Source organism: Cynocephalus volans, chromosome 1 (assembly GCF_027409185.1).
Source record: "Cynocephalus volans isolate mCynVol1 chromosome 1, mCynVol1.pri, whole genome shotgun sequence".
NCBI lineage: Eukaryota > Metazoa > Chordata > Mammalia > Dermoptera > Cynocephalidae > Cynocephalus > Cynocephalus volans.
This window is the reverse complement of record NC_084460.1, coordinates 272956588-272977640: the sequence shown is the minus strand read 5'-3', so window position 1 is coordinate 272977640 and position 21053 is coordinate 272956588. Positions and strand designations below refer to the sequence as shown.

The window sequence follows — 21053 nt, the reverse complement described above, 5'->3', positions numbered from 1 at the left end:
ATTTCAAAAATAGTTATGATATTTATGTATGATGTTATAATTGGGGGAACCTGGGGAAAGAATATCCAGAAATTCTCTGTACTATATTTGCAACTTCTATGTAAGTCTAAATTATTGCGAAATAAGTGTAAAATAAAGTAGTTATGGAAAAATTACAGGAAAACAATTATATAGTTCATATATCAGTAATATTTCAAAGGAAGTAGATACAAACTCTTGTTACAATGCTGCAAAAAAAATTTTTTTTTAGTTGACAAATATAAAGAATGACAACTAAATGCAGAAATAATCTTACAGATCAGGATCAAGAAACTACGGCCCACAGGCCAAATCCAGCCTGTCTCCTATTTTTATACAGCCCATGAACTAAGAACGGTTTCTACAGTTGAACATCTGCAATCAATACAATGATAGGGAACACTAATTTTGAACCACAAGCGAAATGTTATACCCCCAAAAAGAATTCCTTTTTTCTCATTAGTAGACCTGTATTTAAAAATACTATCCTCAATTATTACTATATTTTGATTTCATCAGTAAAAAATTTAATGGAAATTTGTTTCTCTTTATATAAGTAAAGAGAAACATATATCCTTAATTTTGCCTCTTGGCAAAGTTACCAGACAAAGAACTTATAAGTGAAATACCAACAGCATCAAGCAAGCTTTTATTAAAAAAATTTAGCTGGAAATTTAGTTAACTTTTACCTAGAAAAAATGAAAGCCAATTTTAATTTCCATATAAAGGATAAATGGCAGAAGCATCCATGATGTGTTAGACACTACATAATTTATTCATTAGGGCGATATATGTATCTTCCCTCATTTAATCCTCACAGCAACCTATGGAGTAGGTATTTCTACCTCCATTTTACGGATAATTAAATCAAGAATCAGAGATTAAGTAATTTGTCTAAGGTAGTAATTCAGCTAGTAAGTATCAAGGCTGCCATTTAAAACTAGGTCTCAATTGAAAAACCATCTTTTCCCCAATATGAAGAAAAATGTTTTCAAAATAATTTATGAAACTATTCACAGGGTTAGCAAAGAGTCATTCCTAATAGTTAATGGGAAACCACTGATATCAAATAAATAATCTATAAGCAATATTTTTTAAAATAATCAGTTATTCATTTCTTGGCATACTCTTTTAGTGAAAGGTTACAACTATGTCTTAATTCAATTAATTTAAATTTATTTTCCAATGGGTGCATCATCCATGCATTCTGCTTCTCTGCCTAACATTTGAACTATCCCTGCACATATTCTAATATAATGGCAGCAAGAATAAAATAAAATTGGTCAATTTTGCTGTCAAAAGCTCTAATAGGCTAGTGGCAAGACTGCTAATTAAAATTATATTTAGATACAGGACTCACTGACTAAATTACATGTCTCCTAAAGACATTAATTTTAGCATTAATTCAAAACACATGGAGATATATTATAGCTTAGCACAGTTATCTTTGCATTTGTGCATAACCAGCATGAATACTGCAATTTGTCCAATCTTTTAAAAAACCATCTCTTGACGCTGCATCCCTCTGCTGCATTTCCCTCCTTCACTTTACAGCAAAACTCCTTATCTCCAATTATTCTTCCATTCTCTTGAACCCCAAACAACCCACTAAAATTGCCTATCAAGGTTACCAATGTTATTGTTAAATCCAGTGGTCAGCTTTCATTCCTCATCTTACTTAACATATCACAACATAATTCCCCATCCTTGAAAAACTTTTTTCACTTTGCCACTAAGAAAAATACACTCTTGGTTTTCCTGCCACCTCACTGGCCTCTCCTGCTCAGTTTTCCTTTTCTGGTTCCTCTTTATTGCCCAACCTCAGTCCTTGTTCTTTCTCTCTTTTCACACTCACTGTCTTGATAATCTGCACCCAGGTTCATAGCTTTAAATACTATCAACATGATGACAACATCCAGGTTTATATCTGCAGCCTGTACCTCTCCCCTAAATTCTGGACTCATATATCCAACTACTGGACATCTCATTTGGATGTCTAGAAGGCATCTGAAATTCAACATGTATAAAAACAAACTGCTCCTCCCAGTCTTCCCCATCTCAATAAATGGCAATTCCAGCCTTCCAACTGCTCAGGCTAAAAACCTGAATTATCTTTAATGTCTCTCTGTTGTGGCATATACCCAATTGATTAATAAATCCTTTGGCTCTATAATCAAAATATATGTACAACCATTTCTTATTCACCGCCCACTTCTCCTACCCTGGTCTTAATTTTCTTACCTGGTTTATTACGCTAGCTTCATAAGTGGTCTCCCTGCTTCTACTCTTCATGTCCTACAAATCTACTTAACAGAGCAGATGCTCCTTTCAAAACATAATTTAGATCATGTCATTCCACCCAACTCCTCACTCAAAACTCTACAATAAGGAAAAGCTTTTTTAGGGTAGAATATCAACTAATAAATGTAGAAGGAATGACAGAGTTAGACAATCACACTTTTTGTAGAAAGAATGATAGAGTTAGACAATCACCCTTTTGCAAACATAACAGTAACATTTTGATGTGAGCAAGAATCATAAATGGATGCTAAAACTATTGAGTGAAAGATTGGTAAGGAACAGGATATTTACATAGTCTCAAAGTATCTCCCCGCCATGTCACTTATTAATTACAAAGGGGAAAATGATAACTTTACAGTGGAGAAACCTAGGACACAACCTTGACCAAGAGATCAAGTGAACATCACCAATGAGATAAACTTGTATCACATCTTTTCTGACAAGATAGATTGAGAAGGATACACCACTTATGTAATATTTCTCCCACTCCCCCCAAAAAATGATAGCCTCAATTTAATCATGAAGAAGCATCTGACAAGCCCAAATTGACGGGCATTCTACTAAACAACTGGCCTATTCTCTTCGCAAAGAAAAGATAAGGAACTGTTACATAGTAAAGAACAAAAGACACGACAATTAAATGTAATGCATGATCCTGGACTGGATCACTAATTGTAAGGAAAATTAGTACAAATGACATTATTAGACAATTGACAAAATCAGAATACATACAGTACACGGGTACTTCAAAAAGTTCACGGAAAAATGGAATTAAAAGATAAGGTGACTTTTCTATTCTTGCAATTTTTCTGCGAGTTTGAAATATTTTCAAAATAATTAAAAATTAAGAAAATAAAAGTAAGACTCTCCAATAGCTTCCTATCTCACTCACAGCAAATGACCAAGGACAATTGGTCCTTGTAAGGACAATTAATTGTAAGACTGCTCTACTCCAGGCACACAGGACTCCTTGTTATTCCTTGCTAGGTATGTTCCCTCTCAGGAAATTGCTATTCCTGTTTTCTTGGTATACTCTTCCACGAAATGTCCACATGGCTCATTCCCTCACATCCTTTAGGTATTTCTACTAAACCAGAAAACAAAGGACAGTGTAGGTACCAAGCTCGGAAGCCAGTGGAGCATACTGGAAAGTACCACTGAGAGAATGAAGGCAAGAAGTGAGTAGCAAAAAGGAAATGAGTTTAATTCAGCTTTTAAATCTAAGAAATCTAAGAGAGTATGTGACAATCAATCCCACCCTTTACCTTTTGTTCTTCTCATTACTATGAAAATAAATAAAAATCAAATTTTCATTGGCAGTTTACCTATTTCGAGCAGGAGATTTCCCAGCATCCTCTTGAACAGATACAAGTCTTGCTGAAAGAGCAGTGTTTGAGGAATCTGGATGAATCAAACTATAAAGAAAACAGGAAAATACTGAGACAATTTGGGATGTAAGAGACCATTTTAATGAGGTGCTTTAATATTTAAAAGAAGATTAAATCTTTTTCTCTGCTATAATGAGATTATGGGTCATTTTTATTCTTCCTTTAATTAAAGTGAAAACAGTACAAGCATATCAAATGCCAAAAGAATGATAAAGATTTTAAGTTTATGGAATGCCAATAAAATAATAAAATTACTTGGATGGGTGGCTTACAGAACTCCTTTTCACATCATATGTACAAGATAAAAGTCCTGGGAGAAGGGATCTGAGTTCAAATATTTTATTCTCAGTGCCCATAACCCTCTGGAATAGCACCATAAAGTCAAATAAACCTAGGTCCAAGTGCAGGCTCTACCTCTTACTAGCTGTGTAACCTTAAATTCATTACTTAATCTCTCTGAATCTCAGCATCCACATCTGCCAGAAGGAGAAAATGGTGCCTACTGCAGAGATATGATGACTAAAAGAAGGTGAACTTAAACAATTAACACAGAACCTAAAATTTAACTATTATTCTACCTTTGACATCAAGAAGTTTTCATGCCTGGTTTGTTCTATTAAATCACACTTGCCAATTCTGGGCTCACACAACAAGGGCAGGCAAAACTAAAAGGCATTACTAACTAAAGCAAGAAAGAACTGAAGAATCTCTATACTTTGTATTGTTATATTAAATACAGGATAATTTTTTTTAATTTATGAATATACAGAAGCTATAAAGAATCATGATGCCACAAACACCAAAGTACCCATCAAGCAATTTAAGAAAAAAACACTACCAATGACTTTGAAGTGCCAGTGTTCCCCTACCCAATCCCATTCCCATCCCTGCCCTCAAAGAAACAACATTGTAAATTTCACATTTATCATTATCTTTCAAGTTTTACCACATTTGTATCCCTAAATGGTGTATTAGTTTTATACATTTTTTAATTTTATATAAATTGAATCTTATTGAATGTATGATTAGATAGCTTTCTTTACTAATCCACACTATGTCCCTGAGATTCATACACGTTGAATGTAGCTGTAGTTAATTCATTTTTTACTTGTTTAAATTCACTGTATATTAAGTCCTCACTACTTAAGGGGCAACTGAGAAAGTAACTTATCAGAAAGATGTTAGTTAAAACTCTAAGCTTTTTGACATAGCCGAATTTAGTATTACACTTAAGAAAATAATTTAGCTAAACAAAACAATCAGAAACTGATGAACCTGGGCCGACCCCGTGGCGCACTCAGGAGGGTGTGGCGCTGGGAGCACAGCAGTGCTCCTGCCGCGGGTTCGGATCCTATATAAGGATGGCCGGTGCGCTCACTGGCTGAGGGCGGTACGCCAGTCACAAAAAAACAAAAACAAAAACAAAAACAAACAAAAAAAGAAACTGATGAACCTAAGATTCCAATTCAAACAATTTCAAGTAACTTCCAAGAAAAAGTTGGTAGCATTCCCCACTACCAGGCAGTGCAGCATACTTGAACATATAGAAAGATATGAAATGTTCCTTCAGAATGGAAAAAAAATCATTTAATTTGGAAATATTATGAATACAAATCTTAGAGATGAGCATTACCCTTCTCAAAGAAGGCTACATCAGGAATTACTAATCTCATGACTTCTGTTGCCTATTCAACAAATATTATCAAGATCATATATATGCCATGCACTGTTCTTGGTGCTGGGGTAGAACAGTGGAAAAAAAAAAAAGTCTCTCCTCTCATGGAGCTTACATTCTAATTAGTCAATATCATCACTATCCATAAACTTAAACTTTTTATTTACCTTTGCCAGGCCAAATCTTCCTCTAAAAATATGTTACGGCTGGCTTTTCTACTCCCAACAGGTGTGCGGGGTTCACTTGGATCAAGTACAGACACAGAGCAAGCGGAATCTGAAAGAGCATTCAAGTCTTCCCCAATGGAATTACTGTCTGTGGAATGAGCATAACTTAAAGCTATTTTTCTACAGTATGTACAAGCTCGGAGGTCCCCTAGGAAAAAAAAAAAAAGGTAAAATATAACAGTAATATATTACTTAACAGAACATTTTAAATCCTTGGCTAAACAATTAATCAAATAACAGGGAAACGTCTTCAAGTAAAGACTAGGAAAAAAGATATTTTAAAAAAGTGAAATAATTTTGTTAGCTCTGTAATATATTTTAAGAACCTCCATTATGATAAATTCATCCAGATATCTAAATTACCTCAAATATTTGTAATGAGTTAAGAAAATACAGCCCAGCTTTGCCAGTTGGCTCATTTGGTTAGAGTGCAGCCTTATAAACCCAAGGTCACAGGTTCGAATCCCTCTACCAGCCAGCCATCAAAAAAAAGAAAGAAAGAAAAGAAAATACAACCCAATGATACTACAAAACTCTACTTAAAAGAGTATTTTTTCAAGATTGTAAATGCAAAACAGTGGTTTTATCATGGATTAGAGTTTCAAGGAAAAAAAATGCATAGAATAAATAAACCAATGCAAATGAAAACAACATATTTTCCCTAGGAGAAAATTATTAAGGTCTCTATTGTAAAGCCCTAAAGAGTGGCCTCCACAAGGGGGAACAATTTTAAAAACAAACTAATAAGAAATGGGCTTACATACAATATCACACAGAGGGACAAAAACTATAAAAGAAATTCTTATAGTAAAAGTCAGGATGTAAATGAAATATTTTTGGGAGGACAAACAAGGTTATTTAATATTTCTAAATGTATTTATTTTAGGACCCAGTCCTGCCCCAAATAAGTTTTCATTTCTACCCTGTCTTCCTGTACCACTGTTTCGAGTGATTCTATAATGTTTTAATGTACTAATAAAGGAGATAAATAATTAAACCTTACTAATAACATGTTATTTAACAATTCTACCTTAAATTTTTCCCCATTTACATTAGCAAACTGAAGTAATGCAAAACAAAAAAATTCTAAAATTTAACTGCAGTGTGTTTTTACCATAACTACTACCAGGTATAATAAATGACCTTTTATTTTTTCACTTTAGGACTGATTGTACAGTGCTCGATTTTATTAAATTATGCACGTAAAACCAAAATAAAATGTCACTTATTGCATTACTAATTTCTGACATCACAATTTAACTGATGAAATCTATTAAAACTCTAAAGAAAAATATATCCACTTCAATCAGAACCACCCCTCTACCCCCCAAGAAAGTGAGCTCCTACCTAGGATAAATGAAAGTGCTAGGACATTCTATTGTAAGCTGACCAAAGTAGAACTGCACTAAGGAAGTGCAATTACACCCTGCAGAAAGACCTTCAAATTACCACAACAAAGCATTGGTTTGCTTCTTACACTATAAAGGAAATCTCCCTTAACCAGTACGCTACTAGAACTAAAATTATCAAATCAACTAATCAGAGCCAAAGCTAACCAGAAAAGTTTTAATTTCATGAAGAACCTTTATCAGCAAGAGCCCACTGAGCATAGGCCTATATTATGTGATGGGAATACAAAGATGAGACACAGTCCTGCCATCAAGGAACTCACAGTCCACTGGAGGGGACAGATATACATATAAATAAAAAGCTACATGACAGATACCGAGATATTACTGCTACTACCGCCAATAACAGCAGCTTAATATTCATTAATCCCTTTCTACATGCCAGACGTTGTTCAAGGTATTTTGCACTTATTCAGGGTCACAACTGTGCCCAGCATATTATCCCATTTGTGATGGTTAATGATGGGTCAGCCTAGCTAGACTAGAGGTTTGATCCAGCCTAGATGTTGCTGTGAAGGTTTTTTTTTTTTTTTTGGCTGTGATTAACATTTACAATCAGTTGACTTTAAGTAAAGCAGATTACCCTCCATAATGTGGGTAGGTCTCATCCAATCAGTTAAAGGTCTTAAGGGCAGAGACTATAAAGTTTCCAGAAGAAAAAGGAATTCTGTCTCAACACTGTAAGACAGAAATCCTGCAGAAGTTTCCAGCCCACTGGCCCGCCCTGAGAATTTCAGACTTGCCAGCCCCCACAATCACTTGAACCAATTCCTTAAAGTAAATCTCTCTATAGCAAATTCTTGGGTTTGAACAACATGGGTTTGAATTGTGCAGGCCCACTAATACACAGATTTTTTTCAATAAATACACTGGAAAATTTTTAGTTAGATATGTCAACCAGTTAAGTAGCCTGCTGTTTACTAATCAAATAATTAAAACTACTTAACTACTAATTAAGTCACAAAGTAGCATCCCCCCAACCCCAGCAAGGCTCAGGGGTACATGGTGCAGTGCAGGGAGGCCACCACTCAGGGGAAAGCACCCAATGTACTTAAGAGTTAAGTAGTTAAGTTTTGGGGGAGTCAAAACTTATACATGAATTTTTAACTGTGCAGGGGGTTGGCACTCCCAACTCCACCTTCTTCAAGGGTCAACCACATATAAGTGTGTGTGTATATCCTATTGGTTCTGTTTCTCTGGAGAACCCTAACTAATACAGACTTTGGTGCTGAGAATGGTTCTGGAGCAACAGAATCTTAAGGATGAGTTTTCTGAATTGGTACTAGAGCTTCTGGAATTGGTTCTCTAATCCAATTAGATTTAAAGGCACCAATGACTCTATTTCCAGTAGTAAAGAGAACACCGATAGTCCATCGTATGATGTGGCAAAAGAGACATACAAAATATCACCTATGGATACTTCTAATCAAATACTTGTAAGAGGCAAGGTTCTGGGTGACCATGTATTTAATACCTTAGGAACCTTTTTATCAAACTAACAAGCATATTGAGATTGGCTGGTTGCTTCTAATTATACTAGACAAAGCGAGGAAAGAAAAGGATGACCTCAGAGATTCAAATTCCCCGGTCTAGAATTGTACAAATTACCTAAAAGTTTCCATGTCTTCCTTGAAAGAAAGAAATCCTTACCTCCTGTAGCCTCAGTGTTAAGATTGCTAAAAATCAAACCAACAGTCACATCCTGCAAGTGGCTGAATTAAAACACAAACTGAATTGCCAATCTTGCAGTATGTCTGCTATTAAAGGGTACTATTTGCGAAAGAATGGGATGCTGAAAACTGGAGTGGGGATATATGGAAAGAGCCTGATGAAGCTGGGGATATTGAAGCCCAAAATTCTGAGTCAACTTTGCCAGTAAAAGTAGCCTTTCTACCCCAGCTGAGGAGATTAACCCTGATTTGCCTGAGGAATCTGTAATGACCCCCCCCTGAGTTAGCTGCCTTGCAAGACACTAATTTTCCTCAAGATCCACTCCCACCACCGCTTTTTGCTTCTAGACCTGTAACAAGACTCAAGCCCCAGCAGGCCCTGAAAAGCGAGATACAAAGTGTGACCCATAAGGAGGTATGCTACACTACCAAAAGAACTACATGATTTTTCCAATTTATACAGACAGAAGCCTAGGAGATACATGTGGGAATTAACACGGACGGTGTGGATAGTGGTGGAACATAAAGTTGGATCAAGCCGAATTTACTGATGTGGGCTTACTAAGCAGAGATTCTGGATTTAATGTAGCAGCTTGAAGAGTTAAAAGGGGCTCTAAGAGCCTGTTTGGTTGATTGGTTGAAACATGGACCAAAATGAAGTTGAAATGCCAGAGCTGCCCTCGTTTTACTATAGAGGAAGGGATCCAAAGGCTCAGGAAGAATGGAACATCAGTAGTGGATTTACCATGTAAAACCTGATTATCCACCCTGGGGAGGATCTACCTTTCACTATGACTATGAGAAGTAAATTTGTGAAGGGAGTTCTAGCTGCCATTGAATCAGGAAATCTAAATACAATGGGGATAACTGGATCCCCAGGTGTCATGGGCCAAGTGGCAGCACTGAATCACCAAAGACAAGATGGGCATGGTTATCATAATAGACATTAAAGTCAAAGCAGTTATCAGAATAGTCTGACTCAAAGAGACCTGTGGCACTGGTTAGTTGATCGTGATGTTCCTAGAAGAAAGTAGATGGGCAGTCATCTAAATTCATACTTGAATTGTGTAAGAGGAAGAATTCTAGATCAAGTAGACAAAAGTCTAACTTTAATCATAAAAACAGTCATGACCTCTCAATCAAATCCCAGACTTGGGCCATTTACAGACCCAGAACTCCTTGAATGAAGGGGAGACTGGGTCCCCTTGAGGAAGAACCCCATTACTCTGTCAAAAATGTATAGTTAATTTTTCTACCAGCCTTCCCCAAAGGGACCTCAGGCCTTTTACCAAGGTAGCTGTATATTGAGAAGAAGGAAATAAAAAACTTTTCAGGAATTACTGGACACTGACTCTAAACTGACAGTAATTTCCAAAAAAAAACATCACTGTGATCCACCAGTCAGAGTAGGCGCTTATAGCGGTCAGCTAATCAACAATGTTTTAGCACAGGTTCATCTCTCAGTGGGTTTAGTGTGTCCCCAAACTCATTCTGTGGTTATTTCCCCAGTTCCAGGGTTTATAATTGGAACAGACATACTCAGCAACTGGTAGAATCCCTACACTGGTTCCCTGACCTGTATTATGGTAGTTCTGGCATCCAGAACTATACAATAAATTTCTTTAGTTCTAAGCCACTGAGTTTGTGGTACTCTGTTATGGTAGCCCTAGGATACTAATACACCAACCATAATGACAGTTTTATCCTAAGGGTAATGGGAGCTCTAAAAGGGTATTAGGCAGGGGAATGCCCTGACATAATCAAATTAGCATTTTACAAAGACTACCAACTAGAGCATGAAAAATAAATTAGAAGTAGGAAAAAACTAAAGGTAAAAAAAATCTTTTAAAAGTTGCAGTCATAATCTGGGTGAAAGATAATGGAATTTTTAACTCTGAAGCAGTTTAGGTGAAAAAAAGTGAATAAGACCAAGAGGAAGATCTGCACAACAACAAAAATAACATGAGAGATATGCTAAAAGTGTTCTCTTTTGGGTAACTTCTGCCCACCTTCCATTCTCAAATCACTGTATAAATCCATACATCATTGTTCAGTTTTTCCTGTTTCAACAAGTAATTTAAATTTTCGTTATTTCTAATATTTGACTGTGTTCCTTATGGAAGAATACGAGTAAGATACAATTTGCCAAAACATAGTGTCAAGGAAGTGTCATATATGTCAAGGAAGATCTGTACTTTGTAAAATGACAATTCTCATAGTAATATAAATTAGTAGTCTATTCTTACCATCTTATCTAATAAATTTTAATGCTCCCATAGTTTTTTGCTAGCGTCTATGATAGTCTTTTACTCTATTTATTTATGACTGTTCTCATCTACTTTATTTGGCTGTAAAATTCTTAAAAGCAAAGCTGTGTCTCCCTCACGTTTGTGTCCCCATGTCTTATACATAAAGCCCAAAATAAAAATTGGCTTAATACTGTCCTATATTACAACTATTCTATAGTTATGACCTTTGAAAACTTTAAAACTTGACGAGGAAGATTACAATAAATAAATAAATATTGTAAAATGCATTTACCTGTATAGCCCATAAATTTTCCAGGGATTTCTTGATTACAACAGCGACTACAGAAAATCTGCCCACATAGTCGGCAATGGTGTCTGCGCCTAAAAGTTGTAAATTTCTCACTACAGTCGTAGCACTCTTTACATTGGCTATCTGGCATCCAGTATTGCTTCAGGTCACTATCCTGTAACAATAAAAATATATGAAGGCTTCTTGCAAATACTGACTATTAAGATGCAATGGCAAATGTAACCCCAGGTTTCTTTTACAGAAAATGTCAAGTTAATTCTAAAATTCATATGAGAATGCAAAAGGCCAAAATAACCAAGATAATCTTGAAGAACAAAATTGAAGTCTTGACCAGCCATCAAGACTTATTCTAAAGCTACAATGATTTTAGAGAGTTTTAGTGCAAGAAGAGAAAAAAAAGAGCTATAGAAGAGAAAAGAAAGTCCTGGCACACCCTCACACGTATATGGACTTCTTACGTTTATAATGCAATCGGTGAAGCATAGTCTTTTCAAAAACAACGGTGCTAGGTCCAACTGGACATCCATGAGAGGAAAAAAGGAAGCTTAACTCCTATACTTCACACAAATAATAAAGCTTCTTGAAGAAACCACAGGAGAATATATACTGACCATGGCCTAAGGTAAACACTTCTTAAACAGAACACAAAAAGCACTAACCATAAAGCGGAAAAAAAATGATAAATCAGACTACATCAAAATAAAGAACTTATGGGGTTGTCCGGTTAGCTCAGTTGGTTAGAGTGTGGTGCTGATAACACCAATGTCGAGGGCTGACAGCCAGCTGCCTAAAAATAAACAAAAATAAAGAACTTATGTGTAAAAATATGCCGTTTGTGGCTGGAGGAAGTACTGATTACAGTTTCTCTCATGTAGCATTATGCCATTTTCAGTGGGTATGGCATGATCCCCATAAGTGCTTAATAAGTAATCATCTAAAACCTCTAGACAGTACCTGGCTTTTCCCCTCCATGATTTCCTTAAGGCGTTTTAACACTGTGCTGAGGCTTCGAAGCTGAACAGCTGTACGAGGGTCATGACCTCCAAAAGTAGGTTCTGCTTTCCTTCTTGCATCTGAGTCGGATTTTTTTAAAAAAAAGCAACCTTGTTAATAGTCCCTAGTAACTATATACAACTAGGTATATATGTAATGCAAAGCGCCCCTTTATTATTAGCATATACTTATGTTCTACCCCAGTAATATGACTGAGAGCTTGTCTTTATAAGGGTAAAAAGCTATTAAGAGTATTTATTACCCTGTAAAACACTGTTTCACAAGCAAGTAATGGCTACCTAAGACAAGCACTATCTGAGGCCACTTATAGTTTTGAGGCCTGCGGTGGGAGCATCATTTAAATGACGCAGAATTCATTAATGAGTTCTTGTGCACTTTGGTCCTAATCTATAATAAATACATACTAGAAATTTAGCAGGAGAAAAAGTAATGCCAGAGGGTTAACCTAGTTGGTCTCTAAAGTCAAACAGATAAAGCAATAGAATCAAACAGTTTAGGTCCATCTGCAGATCATATATCCGCAAGTATTGTGAGGCAGATCATCAGAAAATTCTGATGATCATCCCCAAAATTCTGACAGACTTCAGAAAATCCAGGATGGTAAATTTTGCCATGGTAAAATTTGACCAAGGTCCAAGCAAATTAAAACTGACAAAGAACTGCTAAAACGCCAATCTTACTTACTGCTCCCTGTTACTTCCCCAATCTTGCAGCTCCAAACTGGAAGGGATCGCTTATACTTGAAATAGCAATAATGAAGTTAAGTCTTTCAATAAAAAAACAAGCCCAAATTTCAGCTGTGCAGCTAGAATGGAGTATAACAGCCAAAGCTCCCACCTATTTTTTCCTTATTTTAGAGCAAATTACAACTGAAGTTTCTACATATTCCTGGCTCCGGCAGTTATAAAACCTAAGGGTGAAGTGGAGGTCGTTTGATAAAAAGGACAAACATCCTATTCGTTTAAACCCAAATCTAATAACCTGTGGCAAAGTAAGACAGAAAACACTCCAACCTGAATCTTCCTCAAACTCACTATTTGCTAGATTTGTTTTAGGTATTCTCTGTTTTGGTTGGGTGGGGGAAAAGGGATTTGAAACAACTGAGAGGTTGCTCTCAAAATCTAAATTTATAAAGAATTTCCCAAGATATTTAATTATTGAAATAATTATCTAAACTGTACCTATTTTAGAAAACTTTGAAAATTTTTATCTTCCTATAAATAGTTCTATCTTAATCTCAGCACATATCTCAGAGGTTTTGTTACTGATGTGTGAGTTTAGAATTACCAAATTTTTCTTGAGTCTCAAAACATAAAGCAACTCTCCATGATATATGAATTTAAAAAGGAGACAAAGGAAGCTGTTAGAATCATAATGGCTGTGCTCCCGAGCATGAGCAAAATAAATTGTGCAAGCCTCTTGCATTTAGCCACTTAGGAATATAATGGAGTATTAACAGCATCATTCACTGGAAAGGACCCTTCCTGGAATCAAGAGAATCAGAAATCTTGCATGAAGAGGAAAGAGACCCTGAAAGAAAATCTGATCAAGCTCTTTGCCCTCAGGCAAATAACTTTAGCAGCCTCTCTTGCAAAATGGATATTAACAACTTAAATAACTTTCCTAAGGTCAGAGAGCTAGTTAATTTGTAGAATACAGCCTTTTGGTAAGGAAAGAAACGTGATTGTCCAAACAGTTCCAGGCTTCTGAAGTTCAAATGCCTCCAAGGTAGAATCAAAGAATCAAGTGGACTTGATAAAAGACAATAAGGTATGTTGAGAACTGCAGCAAACTACACATTACAAGCTCCACCTAGAGATATTTAAATTCGAGGTTAACCCCCACACCAGCCAGCCACCAAAAAACAAATAAATAAATTCAAGTTTATACACCAAAGGCAAGGTTTGGCAGCCTGCCAATTTGTAACTCCTTAAAGATTATATTCCACTTTACAGGCCAGCTGCCAATAAATAATTAAATAAAATAAAAGATTACATTCTAGTCCAACTCCTCAATTTTACAAACGAAAAAAATCCTATGCTTAATTCAGCTTAATTCAGCATAGGATTTAGTCAGAAGAGCTCCCTCACCAAAAATAGTATTGCCTTGGGTCAGGTTCAAGAGCTAAGGAGAACTTATTGAGGTTAAAGGTTAAATGGTGACAATTTAGAATAAAAGGAGGGCTCCCTTCTCCATCTCCTGCTTCCCATCTTTGATGCTTCCTTCCAAACGCTGATGTGATATAACCCAGGCTGAGGCTCACTGCCCTAGAAAACCTGCCAAGGTGATACAACCAGCTCTGCTCCAGTCCTTAGGTAGAAACTCTTCTGCTTGGTTTCTCCAAGTCTCAACTAGCAATAAAATATTCTTTTGCCAACCCATTACCTACGCCCATTTTTCACTCAAGGACCTCATGGGGAAGACTGGCCAGATTAGACAGGATCTAGTGTTCAGAGATACCTGCAAACCACTCCACAGAGTTTAACAATCTAACAGAAATAAAAAAAAAACACCTCACTTTCTCTAGTCTCTCAATTCAGACACTGACTCCCAGCCCATACCCATCAGAAGAGGATGAAAATGAAGGAAATAACTGTGTAGCAGACCAGGATGGAGAACAAACAGGCAAGAGGAGCTCAGCTTATCCAGCCACACTGATGGTTTGCACCTCAACAAGGACAGAAGGCCAAGCAAGTGGCAGCCCACTAATGGAGTTGACAGAGTTCTGCAGCGAGAAGCATGCACATCAAATTTCACTAGCATCCCCAAAATAGATGCAAAATGCATTCACAAAGTTGAAACTAACCTGTATTCTCCTGGGGATGCTGTAAACTGTTCTCTGCTGAAACCCAAGCAAGTAATTAATCAAAAACAGTCAAGAGATCTGCACCTTGCCTAAATTAAAGTTTAAGGACACGCTGAAGAATTTTTTTTCAAGTGTCAACAAATTCTTTCACTACCTAGATAATAGTTTCATTTATTCTGAAGAGTACCTGACTATTCCAAATAGCAGGAAAGTTAAGTCAATAAACAACCTGGGAAACACAATGACTTCGGAAAAATCTAACACACAGAGAGGAATGAAATAAGAACACTTCTACCTAACACTACTGAAGAGCGACGCTGGAGTTCCTCATTAATCTGCTTTTTATAAGGTGTAGGCGACCTCACAGATTGTGTCCTTGAAGGAAGCTGAGGGCTGATCCAAGTTCCACTCAGAGACTGCTGCTCTCCTTGGGCCCCTTCTGCTCTCTCTGTAGCAAAGGAAAGCTAGGCATTACTTGAAAAACTAAGACTCAGAGTTTAGCAAAGAGAATGAAATAGATGAAATGTTTCAGACAACAATGTAAACATGTATTACATACATAAATAAAAATTAGGGTTGAGGGGCTGGTGGGTTAGCTTAGTTGGTTAGAGCATGGCATTGGTAACACTGAGATCAAAGGTTCAGATCCCCATACAGGCCAGCTGCCAGATAAATAAAGAAATTTTTTTTTTAAAGAATTAGGGTTTAAAAAGAAAGAAATTCAAAGATGGGGGACAAAATTACAGGCCAATAATCACACCCTTGGTATATGTTATCTTCTGTTTGTTTTACTTTTCATTAGAAATTTCTTGAGCATATTAGAATACAAGCTTCACACAAAAGCAGGGATTTTTTTGGTCTGTTTATGGGATAGATCCCTTGCACTATTAAAAAGTCCCCAGCACATAGTTGGTGCTTGATGAACATTTGCTAAACAAATAGAAAGACCTGTTGTCTTATGACAACTAAATGTAATGTAGTATTCTGGACGAGATCCTGTAACAAAAAAAGGACATTAGGTAAAAACTAAACAAATCTGAACAAAATACATATTTTAGTTTATAATAATATATCAGCAATGGTTCATTGACTGTAACAAACACACCGCCTTAATGTAAAATGTTAGTGATGGGGGAAACTGCATGTAGGGGTATATCAGAACTCTCTGTACTATCCTCCCAATTTATCTGTAAATCTATAACTGTTTTAAAAAGTAAAGTTTATTTTTTAAAAAGATATCATTGTCTTAAAAATGTACTAACAGGTGTTTTTATAGAACTTTAAACATGAGCATTAATAAAATTCAGTTAATACTATTACAATTTCTACTGAGTTAATTAAATTATTAACCACCATCCTCAGATTCCTTACAACAACAGGGATCACATTCTAACACATTTCAAATAATACAGACAAATGAAAGGCAAAAGATATAGTCCATGTTTTTTTAATTTGTCTCCCAGATAAAAAATGTGTTACTTAAAAAGAGTGCACTATAGGGCCGGCCCCGTGGCTCACTCGGGAGAGTGCGGCAAGGCCGCAGGTTCGGATCTTATATAGCAATGGCCAGTGCGCGCTCACTGGCTGAGCCTGGTGCAGACCACACTGTGCCGAGTGTTGCGATCCCCTTACCCGTCAGGAAAAAAAAAAAAAGACTTCACTATAAAAGTATCTTTTCATTTGATGTCATTACATGTACACCTTAATCTAATGGGTTTAAAGTCAACAACAGGTCTGCTGACAGCTTCCAATTTTGGGGAAATATAAACATTTCCTCCCATGTACTGCTCCTTTTAGTTTCACCACTTTAATTAAAATCTTTTAGGTATTACCCCCGCCAAAAAAGTTCATTCTGTGACCTTAAGGAAGTTGAAGCATATTAAGAAAAAAGAACCACAAAAAAAGGATACTACTTTGTCTTTAAAAAGGGCCCTCCTTTTAACATTTAGTTTTCAATTGAAACCTTCAGTTACTAATAATTAATGAGATTACAGTGAAAATTCTAGCTTTCTCTTAAGCAGTAAACCCTGGTGACCTATGATTAAAGCTATTATCTGGGGTGGGAGTTAGGGTGGTAACAGAGCCTTTGAGCTGCAAACAGCAGCTCCAGCTCTTCTTTCCCCTTAAACAGCGACAACAAAAAAGCTATTACCTTGTTAATATTACACTTTCTTGCAGACACAGCATGAAAATGGAACAAGAGAATTTCAGAGAATCAAAACCATAAGTTCTCCAAGGAATAAGTCTTACCTTTGTTAAATCTAAAGAGATTTACAAAAGAACTATATGCTGATTTAAAAGGAGGTTCATCCTGATCAGGAGTCAAAGGCTTAAAGTGTGTGAGATGAGAAGGACTAGTAGGTGATCGAGGCAAATCACTAGCAGAGTCCAGTGTTGGGGAAGTCTTATCATCTGTGGCCATTTCATGAGTCTGAAAATCAAAAGAAACAAGCAAGAGATATAAGTTCCTTAGAAAGCCCAAAAGTTGACTTCAAACAACATCCAAGTATCTGGAAAATCCTATTCTGTGAAAATTCAGATCTATCAAAACCAAAGAGCAAATAAATCTCATTTAGTATACTCCAAATTAAGGCTTGAAAACATTGCTGTCTAGATCATAAGGAAGAGATTCAATCAACTAAAAGTATGATTACATAGGCAACCTAATTTTAAATATTACTATTCGAATTACAGAAAATATTAAAATTAATAAAAAATTCAGAGGTAAAGCATAAATGTGAACAAGCCAAAAGAAAAAAATGCGTTTTTCACATCACTTATATCTCTTTCATTTTAAGGGTTTTTTTTGGACAAAGTGACACTCAACAGCTTTTTAAAGTTATAGAGGTGGGCTGGACAGTAAGCTCTGCTGTTAAAGAGCTTGTTGTTATAACATCAAGGTCAAGGGTTTGGATCCCCGAACCAGCCAACCACAATAAAAATAAATAAATAAACCAAGTTATAGAGGAAAATTGGTTTTACACAAGCATATAAATTCCTCACTTGTATTTTACTTATTTCAATGTTTTTCTTTTAAAAAACATTTAAAAAAATACTGTATTTCCCAGAAAAAGAAATGAAATAGTCATCCTTTAATGACATTTCTATATAACCTTGACAATTACCTCAAGCTATGCCTTATTACTTAAAACAGCTATTCAAACCAACAAGCTGTTCCCCATCATCTTTTCTCCCTCTAAATCTTAACCCATATAGACACAAAGATAAAAATCTTACAGGGCTTTTCTTTCTAAATAACCAAAAATCATAATTCAACCAAAGCAGTGAAGCTAACATCACCAGATAAAGTTTACAGAAAAGCACTAATGTCTATTTTCTGCCATACTGATTTATACTTCAAAGAGAAGAACCATACATAACTCATCATTAAAATGCTATAGTTTGTAATGTAATCCTCAGTTTACATAAAGCTCATTACACTCCCACCTTCAAAATCCTTATTACCGTCTCATTTTATTTTTACAATAATCCTGGAAGGCACACAGAGCTGGCCTTATTACTACCTTTTACCTTTGAAGCAACCAAGGTGCATTGAACCTAAAACGACTTTCTTTGGGGTCACAGAGATAGTACAGCTGTGACTAGACCCCAGGTCTCAACCCAAAATTCTTAAGATCAAATTATTTTTGTAGCTCTTCCACCTCCAATTCTTGCCCAACTCAATTCTCTAACTACTCAAGACTGTGCCTGATTAGTATTTTAATTGATGAATAAATTAGTTAAAGCAGAAATAACCACTGACTTGAAGAGAATTTTGGCAATAAATGTTTATTGGAAGAGAGGGAGTGGGGAAGGAAAATTTTTTTAAAAGAGGAAGAGGAAGGGGAGCGGAAAGGAGTGGAGAAAGAAGAGGAGGGAGGAAAAGAAGGACAGGGCAAGGAAGTATCTAGTATCTTCTACTGGAGAGAGTAGAACAACCTTTCTAAAGTATGACAACAATCCATATTCCAGCAGTAAGGGTTGGGAAATAACAGGCAATTGATCAAGTATAAACTCAAAAAAGGTTTAAAAAAAAAAAAGAGCACTGGAGAAAAAGGGTAATGTGATAGCAATAATAACCCTCAGGACTTGGAAAACGGCCTATTTTCTACTTCAACACAAGTAACATCGGAAGCAGAGTTAGCAATCTGCCTGGAGTCTTGGAATTACTTCTAAAAGTTATCTATACACAAAACTTTTATTAGGCTTTGGAGATATAAAGACAAAAATTGCCATGAAACACTCAGCGAGTACAGTCTCTGAAACATAAATATAAGGGTACTTCAAAAAGTTCGTGGAAAAACAGAACTAAAGTAGTATGAGTATTTCTATGAACTTTATGAAGTACCCTTGTACAATCACATAGAGTTAATCTTAACACATAACACATGATCCTAAAAAACTACCTTACAACTCTCATTCTTTGGCGGCTTAATAACTGTTTATGATATAAACTAGGACTCTTTCTTAACTGACAGATAATTGGAAGTATTAACCTAATTATCCAAAGACTCTGGATATATCACCAATATTTTACATCTTCTCATTTCAAGACTACCAGTATATGCAGACCTACTACCACTGCCTTGTTAGTAAAGCCAATGAAAAGGCTAATCAGGTACTAACATGTAGAAAATAAGTTGACCTACCAGCCAATATCAAAATTTTAGCAAACGGTAAGTCCAAGTATCAGTCCTGTCATTTCTAAGTACAGTTTTTTAAAAAAAAATACTCAAAATTTATCTAACAATGCAAGACAGTTGAATACTAGAAATGTTAGCTTCCACAACAAAGATTTTTTTGTTCAATTTTTGAAAGACACGCCTACAGAAATATTAAAGGAAAACCACAACGTGATCCATATTAACTCTTCCCAGAAAAAAAGAGAACACAAAAAATTAGTCTTGCTCCACAGAAAAGACTTAACCTTTAGTCTTGCTCCACAGAAAAAACCCAAACCCAAGAGAAACTAAGAACACTTCTTATAAGAATACTGACAGAGTGGGCGTTTGGGAGTGCCAAAAACTGAAATTCAGATAAATCAGAAACAAGACAGAGCAATACACCAAGCGACTAGCCACCCCTACTGTCAATATCTTACTAATTTTACAACACAGGATGCACTGAATCGATAGTTGATAATTTAACATACACACACATGAGATACACAGGAATAACTTGCTTTCTACAGAATCTAGCATTTCTCATATTTTTTGACTGTCCTAAGCATAATAACCTCTAAATTGGACATACAACCCCTAATTCCTTAAAGTATCAACCACATGCCATTCTCATCCTTTTGCTGGGAACATTCTAAACAAAACGGAAATACTAATTGGGACAGCAAGTCTCCTCCTCAAAAGATACTTTGAAACATAAGTCGAAATGGAATAGCCTCAAATAGCAGAGGCAAGCATTTAAGGAGATATAGACATATGTGAAACCCTAAGGTTAGTATCGTTTCTGCAGCTCATGAGCTTTCTTTTCCAACCTGCGGATGCACCTCTAACCACAAATTCAGAGCTCACCCACTCTGAGGGAAGAGGAATTGGATTAACCACACCCGAAGTAAGTTCAGGCATAAGGGACAAGAGAGGGGCAAGGGAACTTCAAATGTTTCCAAGGAAACCTCTTCAAGAAGCGCCCCATCCGGCTCCCGTCCCCACTTGCCAGGCAAGGGGCAGCCGGGGAATCGGGAGGACCAGCTAATTGTAGGGACAGGTTCTCCGCCCTTCCTTGCCCAGCCTCGGCCGCGGCCAGGCCTCCGGCCCCAGGTTGTGGAGACCCAGCTCTCGCCTTCACCTCAGCTTTCCCCCTCGCGCTCCGGAGGGGCGCTCCCAAAGCAGCCTTCTCTTCCCACTCTCAGCCCCAGCCGGCCGCGCTCCAGGCCCCCTCCCTTACCTGCGCCTCCCGCCCTGGCCCCGCCGGCCTCGCTCCACCCCCGCCACCGCTTCACCCTGCTCAGGCCCCGGAGCGCCGCGCTGGG

At 36.7% G+C, this 21053-nt stretch overlaps 1 protein-coding gene across 2 annotated transcripts in view; it reads right to left on the bottom strand.

Annotated features, from left to right (window-relative positions):
* The window catches only part of PIKFYVE (phosphoinositide kinase, FYVE-type zinc finger containing), a 76552-nt gene extending 55499 nt beyond the window's left edge, over positions 1-21053 (bottom strand). For both annotated transcript variants that reach the window (XM_063098508.1, XM_063098509.1), the window contains exons 1-7: positions 20969-21053; positions 17318-17498; positions 15363-15515; positions 12202-12320; positions 11230-11401; positions 5550-5757; positions 3645-3734 (exon numbers count right to left, since the gene is read on the bottom strand). In XM_063098508.1, the coding sequence (XP_062954578.1) occupies positions 3645-3734; positions 5550-5757; positions 11230-11401; positions 12202-12320; positions 15363-15515; positions 17318-17489 (914 nt within the window). In that variant the 5' untranslated portion in view covers positions 17490-17498; positions 20969-21053. The remainder of the gene's footprint in view (positions 1-3644; positions 3735-5549; positions 5758-11229; positions 11402-12201; positions 12321-15362; positions 15516-17317; positions 17499-20968) is intronic.